This window comes from Drosophila elegans, unplaced genomic scaffold (assembly GCF_018152505.1).
Source record: "Drosophila elegans isolate 14027-0461.03 unplaced genomic scaffold, ASM1815250v1 contig_208, whole genome shotgun sequence".
In the NCBI taxonomy this organism is placed as follows: Eukaryota; Metazoa; Arthropoda; class Insecta; order Diptera; family Drosophilidae; genus Drosophila; species Drosophila elegans.
The window spans coordinates 20,500,054-20,512,013 of record NW_024545578.1 but is presented as its reverse complement, the minus strand read 5'-3'; the positions used below and the strand labels follow the sequence as shown (position 1 = coordinate 20,512,013).

Sequence of the window (11,960 nt, the reverse complement as noted above, 5' to 3'; positions counted from 1 at the left end):
TTTTATTTTTAATCAACAAGTAAAATTTGAGGCATGACAAATGTCGCTCACTTTGCCATCACTAATCGGCTGACCGGATGCGATAGTATCGATATTTGATCCGTCCCTGGTCATGAGTCACTTCGTTTAGAATTATTCAGTTTTATTTTTAGTTTACAAAAACGGTGCATGCGTTCAGAATTTAAATAAATTTAAGTTATTTATCTCATCGAAATATAAACATAAATTATGCAGGTAAGATTTAATGATAGTTCAAATGAAAATGTTTATGCATTATCCGGAAAATGGGTTCTATTTGACAAAATACGATTGTGGGTGTGATTTGGTGCACCCAAAAATAAATTCCATATTTGGTAATGAAAATGATGAATGAAAACTCACGTGTCTTTGTTTTCCGTAGGACCCAAACGAAGACACCGAGTGGAATGATGTGCTGCGCGCCAAGGGAATCATTGGGCCCAAGGCAAAGGAGGCGGAGATCACGGAGGATCAGATCCAGAAGCTGATGGACGACGCCATCCAGCGGCGCACAGATCTGCCACTAAATGAGGGCCAGCGGGACAAGCCGATCGACGACATGTCCCTGGACGAGCTCGACGAACTGGAGGACTCCGAGGACGAGGCTGTCCTGGAGCAATATCGCCAGCGACGCATCGCCGAGATGCGGGCCACCGCCGAAAAGGCGCGCTTCGGATCGGTGCGCGAGATCTCCGGACAGGACTACGTCAACGAAGTCACCAAGGCCGGCGATGGCATCTGGGTGGTCCTCCACCTGTACGCCAACGGAGTTCCGCTCTGCGCCCTGATCCACCACCACATGCAGCAGCTGGCCGTCCGCTTCCCGCAGACCAAGTTCCTGCGCTCCGTTGCCACCACCTGCATACCGAACTTCCCCGACAAGAACCTGCCCACCATCTTCGTCTACCACGAGGGATCGATGCGCAAGCAGTTCATCGGTCCGCTGGAGCTGCGCGGCGACAAGCTGACCGCCGACGAGCTCGAGTTCATGCTGGGACAAGCGGGCGCTGTGCCCACGGAGATCACGGAGGATCCGCGCCCGCAGATCAGGGACAAGATGCTGGCCGATCTGGAGGACAAGAGTGCGGACTTCTACTAAGTAGTAGCCAAATCATAGCCCTCATATCACTTCCTTTGCTGTAGGGTGGGTCAATATTTTAAGAATGAATCATGGGGGAAACTCCAAACTAAATTCGGATCTGTTGTGCTAAATGTTTTAACTTTTAAGATAATTCAGAAACTAAAATAACAAACAATTATGGCAAATGATTTATCTTAATCAAACTAATTTCCAAGCTTAAATGTTTTATAGGTAGAATGTATGCCTAATAACTAAAACAACAAATTAGTGGATCTAGTTTTAAACAAAAGAGTGTTCTTTCGGCGACCGTTTTTTGTTTAGCCCCCAAGATTAGTCATTTTTCTTTATCCCCACATATTGACCCAGTTTATCATCAGGGATTCCCCTTGCACATGTTCATTTCATTGTTTTGTGGCATTTATGTACCCTCACAAATAAATCGTTTACTTTTCTACTGAAAGTCACTTATGATTTTGTTTAGTGCTGCTGGTCACCGCTTTGGCCACGCTTTTCGGTTTGCCCCGGAAAATGTTTGGGTCGATGATGTTGTATGGATGCTCGCAGGCGGGATTCAACACACGCCCTCGTCTTTGCTCGTGTTCTTCGAGGAGATGAGGCGCCAGAAGCAGGAACAGCTGCTCCGTCCAAGATGGCAGGCCGCAGGTGGAGAAGCACAGCTCCCAGTAGGGCAGTCCCAGATGAGCGATGGCCATCCGCAGGTATTCGCTGAAAGTGTCCGCCAAAAACTGCCAGCTGAGAGTGCTCAGCTCCAGCAGATAAAACTTTGGATTGTTGGAGCTTGTGGATTCGTACAGCATGCACACCTGGTAAGAAATTCATCAAATGAGTCAGTGAAGACAAATGTTTCAATATTTTAAAATCTTATTGGTAAAACAAAATTATATGGCTGATTTTTAAATGTAGTATTTTTACAATTTTATTTTTGAAATCAAATCCAATAAAGAGTTATTATGATTTAGTTTAATAATGTTACAAACTCGAAAATTTGTTATAGAGTACATACCTTAGCTACCTCGTTCACATTGTTGATTTCGAATATCTTTGACTTGGCAGTTATAATAGGTGTTGCGTTGCCCCACTTGTCCTTGCCGGCGGCAACTGAAGCTGGAAGGGATTGCGAGCTACTAGCCGCCGCCAGAGAATCCGAGTTGCTAGTGGGCAAAACCGTTGAATTGCTGGAGTGGCTGGCCGTAGTTTCGATATTCTCACGCAGAAGGGTTACCTGCAGCAGGTGTGGAAAGTGGATGTGACCCACCCGGCGGATATCGTTGGCTGAAATGGGGGAGCTACAACAAATGACCTAGGAATAGGGAACCCACTCACGTGCATATTGGTAGCTCCAGTTCAGAATGAATCCATCAGAGGATAGGTAGAACTTCTTCATGTCTTCCGGGAGGTAGACGCAGTGCCTCTGCTCCCAATTCACCACCTGGCAGGCGTTCAGTGGCTGTCGTCGCTCCAGAGTCACATTACACACTCGCGGCACATTGGCTAGCATATTGGTAGGGGTTAATGCCACAGGGAAGGGATCATTTCCTACTCACATAGGGTTCTTATAAGGCCCAAGGTCAGGTTTTCGTAAAATGCATCCTCTGGCGATAGCTTCTTGTTCATCGTCAAATAATTTGTGTCTCAGAAAAAATTCTGCTCAATTTATACGTCAGATTTGTTTATATATACATATGTAAGCTGCTACGGTATAAACAAAGTCATGTTGTATGGGTTGTTGTGGCAACGGGGCGAATGGTTATTTTTTGTTGCTTCATTTGAACCAACTAACATTGTGCTACAATCCTATACCAAACATCACAGCTTCAGACAACATTCAAAATAGTTTATTTACAAAGAGCATGAGACTTGTGTTTAACAAAAAAAACTATAAACTGTGGAGCTTCGACAACAATTACACATTCAAAAGTCTAGTTTAATGATCGTGGAAAGGAGTCGAGTATTGGTCATTGCTTTAGGACTTCCCGATGGACCTCATCCCTTGTTATCCTGGGCCTCGCTCTCGGCCTCCTCCTCGTGTCAGGAAACCTCCCACACCGTGGACTCCACCGACCTTCGTGGCCTAGCGGCGACCTCCACGTGGGCATCCAGTCCATCGCTCAGCCGGCTGAAGCGGCGAGCCCAGCTTCCACGGGCAGTGACCTGGCTTCCGGTGATCGAGGTCCGAGTGCAGGTGTCCCGGAACAGGCTCATGATGTCCTGGTTGTCGCCCTGGGCCCTCTTAATCCCATGCTGGTACTTGGCCTCCTTGGCCAACAGTTGTTCCCGCTGCATTTGGGTCTTCACCTCGGACGGGACGTCCGGAATGATGAACTGCATGATGCCAGTGATTACAAACACCACGTGCTGAAATTTAACAAATCATTTATAAGCTTTGCAGTTGAAGAAAAGCATTTAAAATTAGCCCAGATTGTCTTAAATTTTACTATAAATAACAACCAGGAAGTTTAAAAGCCAAGATTTGAAAAGCACTCATAAACTTGACAGTACAAGGAAACAATTCTAAATTAGCCCAATGGACTTTAAATGTTACTAGGAATTAAAATATATATAATATATTATTATATAATATATTATTATATTAATTCAATAATTGGCTGGAGGTTTAAAATACTGCAATTACAAACAGCACATGCTAAAAATTTTAAAAATCACTTAGAAGCTTTACAGTGCAAAGAAACCATTTCAAATTAGCCCAAATTGTAATTTAAGTTTACTATGATTTATGAGATATTTTTAAGATTGTTGGCTGGAAATGGAAAGTCAAGTAAAGTACCTTTAATTCTGAACTATGCAGTAGAGGGATCTTTTTGAGGATAATAAAAATAAAAACATTTTGAAACTACCCACCTCGAAAACCACCACAAAAGCCAAACGGGCAGCAAAGACATGCCAATAATGGGGACTCAGTCCATAAGGCTCATAATCCTTGGGGCCATTTCTGCAAATAAACAAAACTATCTATGCAAAAAGCACATCAGTGAGAAAAGGCAGTCAAACGCACCTGTAGCCGCGATACTGGCAGGTATCTGGATCTTTCTCACTGACCGAAGCGCCCCACTCTTCCTTGTAGTCGGAGGTGTTGAAGATGGACAGCGAGTGCTCGATGTAGCCCGCCAAAGTGTGGGTCTCGGAGTAGACGAACTTGTAGACCATGCGAGGTATAAAGTCACTGGTGTAGGCTATCACAAAGGCATTCGAAACGACGGCCGTGTAGGTGATGATCCGCAGGATGCCGTACCAAGCTCCAATGTCCTCCACCCGTTCCGCCAGTGGCCGTCTGGCCTGGGTGACCATCTTGTAGGCATCCAGGCGGATCTCTGCCACATTATTGAGGAGCGCGAAGAGCGGGGCCAAGGGGAATGCAGCCACAAACAGGGTGACAAAGCCATATTGCAGAACTGGAAATAATGGAGTAGATCAGATCACTTAGATTCTGAATTTAGATCTAAATATATCAGAATACTCACTCATCTCCAGATACTCATCGAACAAAGCCAGGCGTCCTGGGTCCTGCATGTGGTAGTCCTGCTCCCAAGCCATGTGCAGATGTGATTCATCTTTGGTGGCCTAAAAAGAAAAGTATAATTTTTAATGGTATTAAAATTGAGTTTGTTAAACAATAACTACCTGTTTGTGCTTCCTCTGACGCCACCAGTTCCAAAACTTCGGAAACAGGTACTCCATGAAATTGTTCCAGCACTGTTTGCCCACCATAATAATGGCCAATTGGATGCAAAGTTCCGACAAACAGCCCGCCGGATCGCAGATGTCGTTCTTCAGTCTGAAAAACTGACTCCTGCGGGCTCCTTCATCTCCAGGATAATCAAAGAAGCGCCCCTTGAAGAAGGCGATGTAGATGAGCGATGAGTAGAAGTTCATGAACTCAAAGAAGAAGATCTTAAAGGTGTACGAGTCCTCGTATTCCGTGTGGGTGCGCGGATTCTCCAGGTTGGTCAACCTGATGGCCATGCGGTGATAGATCTGCAAGTGATAAACGTAGCATAAGCCAACTTTAGATGTTGGTAGCTGAAAGTTGGACTTACCCGTGTCAGCAGCATAATGACCACCAAATTGATCAAGGCAGCCGTGACACTGGTGAATAGCTTGGCATGCTCCTTTACGAAGAACCCTCCTCCTCCATAAATAACAGACACCAGAGTTATGCGATATAAGATAGTGCCCAGCACAGCAGAGAGAACGACGGAGATCTGCAAATAAATATATTTAATAAATAAAATTAAGCGCGGTAATTGTTTAACTTCAGGCTCACCATGAAAAGCACAGCACTTCCGGTAATGACAAATCTTATGGATCGATTCCAGGTGGACATGTAGGGTTCCTTTTCCCGCGTGACAGGATTCATGCGAAACGTTGTGGCATTCGTCTCAAATTCTGGACGGTTCTCTTCGTCCATGTCCACGTTGTGCAAGTCCCATTCCCAGACAAGCACCGACTGTTTTCGTTTCCAAAGTTCCAGAAATGTGGTGGCTGTTTTAAAGATTACAAATTCATAGTTTATGCACAACTTGAAATAAGAATAAAATATGAATGAATGTTTAATATTAAATATTTGTAATAAACTTTAAATAAATTAAACCTATTCAAATCAAAGACAATAAAAATATCTAGTTTAAGATTCATCAATTGCTTTATTATAAAGTCTTCAAATCGCACTTGCAATACAATGAACCTTTTTGGTAAAGACGGAAATTTATTGGTAAATTTTAAATTTAGTCCTGTAATTATTTGTTATAACAAATCTTTAAAATAGTAATTTAAAAAGCGTTGTATCTTATGTCATATTTATGTTTTCAATGAGTAAATTGTTTCCCAGAGCTCCATATATGTATACTTCGAGCTTTATAGTCCAAGGCAATATATAACTAGGAGACTTATTTTTCTGTCAAGAATTATAGCCAGCTTACCCCAGAAAGACATGAAGATGGCAAAGAACACCGTCGAGGGATTGTCAAAGAGATAGGTGAGCCGCGAGAAGAGGCAGGACTCCGAGAGGCGCTGGTAGCTGCATGCCTTGTCGCAGAGTGGACACAGGGTGATGTTGCCCGTGCCGTATTCGTTGCAGATCTCCTGGCTGGGGATGTTGTCCTCCGACTCCAGGGTGGCCAGTCCGTAGATGAAGCAGAGGAAGCCCACCACGGACGGGTAGACGAGCATCTCCGTGTAGAAGCCCAGCCAGCAGAAGTACAGCGCGATCTTGTCGCCAAAGTACTTGCGCACCAGACACAGTGGCTGCTTCTTGTACCACTGCGAGGGATGGGCCCACGTCTGGTAGAGCACCCGGCGGTCCAGCGAGATGCCGCTGGAGTGCGGCCGGTCGTACCGCCCCTCGTGCAGCGGGAAGCAGGCCAGGTAGGTGCCGTCGTTCAACAGCCGCCGGATGCCATTGCGGTCACTCTCGTCGAACGGCGTCCGGATGAGCACCTGCATCACCATCAGCGAACGCTGCGCACTGGTGAAGGCCGTCGCCCGGTCCTTCACAATAAATCTGTGGCAGGATAATAATAATATTTTGGTTATTAATATAATATTCATTTGTTTTCTTAAATGAATGTTTAAAATTAAAAAAAATTGTGATGCCTTGGGTATTTATATTATATATCAGCTCAGCTGAGTGGCTAAGTATTAAGTATTTTACTTTATTTTAATCAACTCAGCTGACTTGTTAAGTTGTATTACGTATTTTACTATATTTTTAATATAGTAATAGTAAAAGTTTTGATCTCGTTCAAAAACATAAAGTCATCCGTTTTCAATACACCCTCATTAATCTTCTTAAAGTAAATCTTCGTTCAAAATAAGGAATATAGTAAATTGACTCATGAGATCATACACATATCAGTAAGCTACATAGAAATGAGGGGATCGGTCAAAAGACTTTAAACAGTACAACAACAACAGTTTACTGCATTACGAAACTGAACAATTTTGAAAGCCAAAATTAACGATTTCTATACATAGGCATTTGTTAATTTTGTTTAACTCACTGCTCTTCTGGGTTGCCACCAGCTGTTGCAGCCTTAAATGTAGTCTCTCCCTCCAAAAGGGTTTGGTCCAACTGAATCCTTTTGGTCATGCGCTGCCACACGTCCTTCCAATACTGCACGTTTCTAAGAACAACGTTCTCCTCGTCCTGTTTATAAAAACACCGATTTTAAAGGGCTTTCAAAGGGCTTACAATATGAGGCACTTACCCAAGATGGTTTCACGGATATGGTGATGAATCTTTTGACGGGCAGCTTTAGGTTCATGACCTCGGCCAGCCGTGTTTCCAGGCGCCACGGCAGGTGGATCTTCAAAAAGAAGGTCTTCTCGTTGAAGGACTGCGACTTGTCCTCCAGCTCGACCTCGAGTCCCTCCTTGATGAGGTTCTCCATGAAGCAGCGCCGGTTGTCGCGTTTCTTGGCCTCCACCTCGGTCATGACGCCCAGGTCCTCCTCCTCCCAGGCCAGCACCATGTCCACCTTGCGTCTGCCGTCCCGGAACATCAGCGACTCCGGGTCCAAGCCCTCCCGGTCCTGCTTGCTGACCCTTCTCTCGTCTCCGGACTCGCCACCCAGGCTATTGCTCTTGCTGGCCTTCCGACTGCCGTAGTAGCTGCCGCTGACGGAGCTCATGGCATCGGAGGTCTTCCGTTCCGTGGGTACGAGTTGGCGGTACCCAAATTGGTCGGGTAAAACGTTCGAGTGCGACGACTCCATAATCTCATATGACTGGTTCACTCGGTCAGCTGAGCCCAGTGTGGCACTCAAGTTCAGACCGAGGCTCCTTCGCATGGCTGTGCCCGGAATGTCCTCCTCATTGCTGCCCACGATCTTGGGTCCAAAGGCCTGCGTGGGACTGGGTTCTGCGGATTCCGATTCCAGGTGCGTAGGCAGCGGCACAGCAATCGAGTTGGATTTGGGGAACAGGGGATTGCCATTGCTGGTCCGCATCACCGAGGAGTTGAGCCACTTTTCCGTATACGCAGCTGATCCTGCTCGAGTCCGATTGGCGCTCAGCTTGGTTTTGGGCGGAATCGGAGTGGCGGGCTTGCTATTCTCCACTAGTTCATTATCTTCCCCTTGGCAGCGGTATATGTCAACTGTCTTTTCCTTTCTAAGTGGTCTTGGTTGCAGATCGGCGTCAATTAGAGCACTCTCCTGTGGATAAAGGTTGCTGGATTATTAATCAGGGGGAGTCAAGACATAAGTCGGACTTACTCCGTAGCCAATCAATCTGCCTGCCACTATGCCACTATCCTGGCTGAGTCTTCGTGGTCGTGGTTTTGTCTGGCTCCGGCGGCTCAGGCGCTCGCTCTTCGCCGGACTGGACATCACCTGCCTCCGGGTGAAGGGGTCTGGGGATTGACGCGGACTTCGCAGCGTTGGCACCGAAAGGAATCCTGCAGGAAAATCATTTGTATATTTTGGGGTTGGAATTTGTATCATTGCTAATCTTCCCACAGTTCTTTTAGCTGACTTCTCCCCAAATTCAATAAACAGAAAACTTTTTAAGTTAAACAAATACTAAGTAAAATAATTAATTATTCTTATAGTTTCAATTGGCAACCACTTCAATTAATTAATTAATTAATTTTTAGAAAACAAAAATGATAACAATTGGCTCATCAAGATACGAACATTTAAGTTAAACCAATATTAAAATTGAATAACCGAAACTTTCCCAACTCAAAGTTGCAATAACGAGAATATGTCCCTATTATATTATATATTATTATTTTATTATAGTCAAAGCAATTAATACCCCGAACTTTCCATAATTCGAATTTTATTGTTGGCAGGAAACTACCGAGTTTCGAAAGTTAGATAGTATTAATATTATTTTGTAGCAGGTTGAAGTTGAAAAGGTTGAAAGTTGAGAAAGTTATACTATAAATATTCTAAGAATAGCTTTCATAAGCCACTGTGTAATTTTTTCGAAAGTCCCCTATAATTACTGCCCCTTTTCACTCACTGGGAAACTGAAAGAGGCACTGCTCGCTGGTCCTGTCGGCCTCCCGGGCTGCGCTGCTGATGAGATCCTCCCGAGAACTGGCCTCCGTTATGGGGGCGGTGCTCTCATCCTCGACGCTGTCGATGCGGATCTGAAAGACGTGTGACCTCTCGCCGGACCTTCCTTCGTGACTGCTCATCGTCGTCGCTGGCCAGGAGCTATGGCGTCATGGAGCTCTGTGGATCGTAATTGGAAGGGCGGCGGGTCATTTGGGGCCACTTTATAATTTGGCCTAGTTTGAAGGCTCGCTTCGGAGCCACCTGCTCCGTTACCCATGATAAACTATTTAAAGTATCAAGTTCGGCCCTCTAGTGGGCTGTCAATCAAAAGCTGTTTTGCTGCACATACTTTTATCCCCCGATTCGACGAGAGTCCAGCGGACATTAACTATTCATGTATGTTTATACTACTGGCCTCGAGCTGGGCGTTAATTTATACCCTGAAGAGTATTTGTATCTTCATTTGCCAACGCGTTCCAATCAAAAGCTGAACTCGCGCACGCATTCGACATTGACCCATGGACGGTGTTTATATAGTCTTTGGGTTTGGATAAGGGTATGGGGGATGGGGGAAGGCGAATGCCATCGGGAATAATGCCTTCACATTAACATTAGCCACCATGGAGTGCACCATGGGAGCGAGTCCAGTTGGGTCGTCGCAGATTGCGAGGGGGGGAATCAAACTTGTTGCTACGAGTGGTGAACACTTTGCCAGGCGGACGAACGCCAATAGTTCTAAATAATTGGCCTAGATTTGGTATTGGGATATGTGCACTGTGTGTGTGTGGGTATGGCAATGTGGGGGTCAGTGGATAGCCAATGGGCGGCAGACAAACAAATCCATTCGCGGACTCGAACTCGTACCTGGATCACTAATAAGCGTGCGACGGACGTCCTGGAAATGTCAGCGTTTGTCGGCAGTTGTGAAAAGTCCCATGCCATTGAAGTAATCACAACAATTGAAGGTCTATTGATTCGCTCCTGTCGGTTCCCAGCAATATGGTATATGAGTAATCGATTATTGATTTGCGGCTTCCACTTTCACTCAGATGCAGCTGGAGTTCAGTTGATGAGTCTTACGGTCTCACATTCACAACATCAGATCGGCTTAGGATCTGTAAGTAACTAACTAATTTCTCTCTCTTCAGTTCGAACTGACCCACTATTGATTTTGTGTGGCTTGTAGTTATTATCTTTCAATCAAGGTTCACATTATCCAGGCACACGCTCGCACGTCCATCCTGGTGACCACTTGTAACAGCACTTAGCACTTAGACACTCCCGCTCTGCATATGGAGTACCGCTCCCCACGACGGTTCCCGACCGATTGGCCGACCTGGAGCTATGACCCATTGGCCAGTGGACAGTGACACTCTGGGACAGATAGGTAATCACGGTAGTACTCGTAGTAGCGGCTCTCTCTCGCTGAGTGGACGTCGAGAATACGACCATGGAGGGAGTACTATCCGCAGTGTTGGTATCTTGGCATTTGTACCTACGTGGATACCTTTATAGGGAATGCTATCCATTGGGACTATTCACCGATAAGAAGAAATATAATTTTCTTAAGAGCTGTATAGAAATGAAAAACAAATGAGATCAAGATATGTATATCGAATGACTTGAAGTTGTTGTAGGCCTTACACATTAACATACTCCTTACACTGTATATTTAAATTTCCCATTTGCTTGATTATTATTGAAATTGTATATAAACCAGAATTAAGTTTCACATATGAAGTAAAGTAAACCTTTTCAGATTTTATAGCCAACAAAGGTATACCCAATCCATACTTGCCCATCACTGGCCATACCGTATTTGATACGCATTTAGAATGGGTCTGGGGGATATGCGGTCGGTACTTTTAACACGAATATCCTATTAATATGGTATTTGACTCGCTGCACGAGGTGCTTCGTGATGACTTTCTAATTTTAAATCAGGCCGACTGTCCAGGCAAACATTTCCTGCCCACGGAGTTGATTGTGGTAAATGACGTCAGTTTTTCTCAGGGTCTTTGGTAGCCATAGCGTTTTAGCTCTTACATATGTAATGGCGGTTGACCTATAGACCAAATTAATATCGCACTTGAATGAAGCTATCCCAGGGGCACCCTCAACAACGCACCCTTGTTGCGTACTCGCTCAAATTTGTGACCATAAAAATAGAGTCCAATGCGACAATGTCTGGTGCTCGTATGTTGTAAGTACTATTATTGTTCGACTGGAAATCTATTTTGATTGAATGCACGTCACTTATAACTCCGAGACCCTGGCTTTGTTTGGTTATTTCGGGGGTAAGTGCGTGCTGATTTGACCGTTTTTCCGTTTTTTTCTTTCGGCTTTGATTGACATTATCATTTTAATAACGAAGTAAAAGTAATGTTTAAAAATTAAGGCATGCAAAATTGAGTCTTATTTTTTTAATTAACAGAAATAACCTTTCTATATCACAGTTTTACATATTGATTTTCTCTTATTTAATTGTGTATTGAAAACTTTAGAAAATAAATATTAATAGGAATTCTTTAATACTTCAATAATTGGCAGAATATTTAAAACAGGGGTGCATAATTGTTTTTGTAAATGCACATACACATACATACATACATAAGTAAGCTTGCTGGTCACATCTTGCTTTACACTAGCAATTTTTCGTTTCTTCCTTGCGGTCCAATTCGTTACTGATAAGACCGAGGCAAGCCAACAACAATTACATTGTTTGTTTTTTTTTTGGATGCCTAAGTCAAATGAAATTTGTTTTTGTCTTTTCCTCGGCCTTACACTAAAATTCTTTACTTGTGTTCGTGTTATTT

General features: G+C 44.3%; 3 protein-coding genes across 3 annotated transcripts; 1 reads left to right on the top strand and 2 right to left on the bottom strand.

The window, feature by feature from the left end:
• Nucleotides 1-99: 99 nt before the first annotated feature.
• Nucleotides 100-1,559, top strand: LOC108142835 (viral IAP-associated factor homolog). Its single transcript, XM_017266900.2, has 2 exons — nucleotides 100-234; nucleotides 401-1,559. The coding sequence occupies exons 1-2, from the start codon at nucleotides 229-231 to the stop codon at nucleotides 1,115-1,117; spliced, it is 723 nt and encodes a 240-aa protein (XP_017122389.1). The 5' UTR covers nucleotides 100-228; the 3' UTR covers nucleotides 1,118-1,559.
• Nucleotides 1,542-2,825, bottom strand: LOC108142834 (tubulin polyglutamylase complex subunit 2). Its single transcript, XM_017266899.2, has 4 exons — nucleotides 2,665-2,825; nucleotides 2,444-2,611; nucleotides 2,124-2,392; nucleotides 1,542-1,923 (listed from the first exon to the last, which is right to left on the bottom strand). Exons 1-4 carry the CDS (start codon nucleotides 2,732-2,734, stop codon nucleotides 1,561-1,563), a joined length of 870 nt encoding a protein of 289 aa, XP_017122388.1. The 5' UTR covers nucleotides 2,735-2,825; the 3' UTR covers nucleotides 1,542-1,560.
• A 108-nt stretch (nucleotides 2,826-2,933) lies between these two features.
• Nucleotides 2,934-10,458, bottom strand: LOC108142874 (anoctamin-4). The gene is made up of 13 exons (XM_017266948.1): nucleotides 10,009-10,458; nucleotides 9,107-9,321; nucleotides 8,353-8,534; nucleotides 7,345-8,292; nucleotides 7,138-7,283; nucleotides 6,058-6,638; nucleotides 5,403-5,620; nucleotides 5,176-5,340; nucleotides 4,760-5,113; nucleotides 4,600-4,699; nucleotides 4,134-4,530; nucleotides 3,980-4,070; nucleotides 2,934-3,475 (listed from the first exon to the last, which is right to left on the bottom strand). The coding sequence occupies exons 2-13, from the start codon at nucleotides 9,282-9,284 to the stop codon at nucleotides 3,149-3,151; spliced, it is 3,687 nt and encodes a 1,228-aa protein (XP_017122437.1). The 5' UTR covers nucleotides 9,285-9,321; nucleotides 10,009-10,458; the 3' UTR covers nucleotides 2,934-3,148.
• Nucleotides 10,459-11,960: the final 1,502 nt, after the last annotated feature.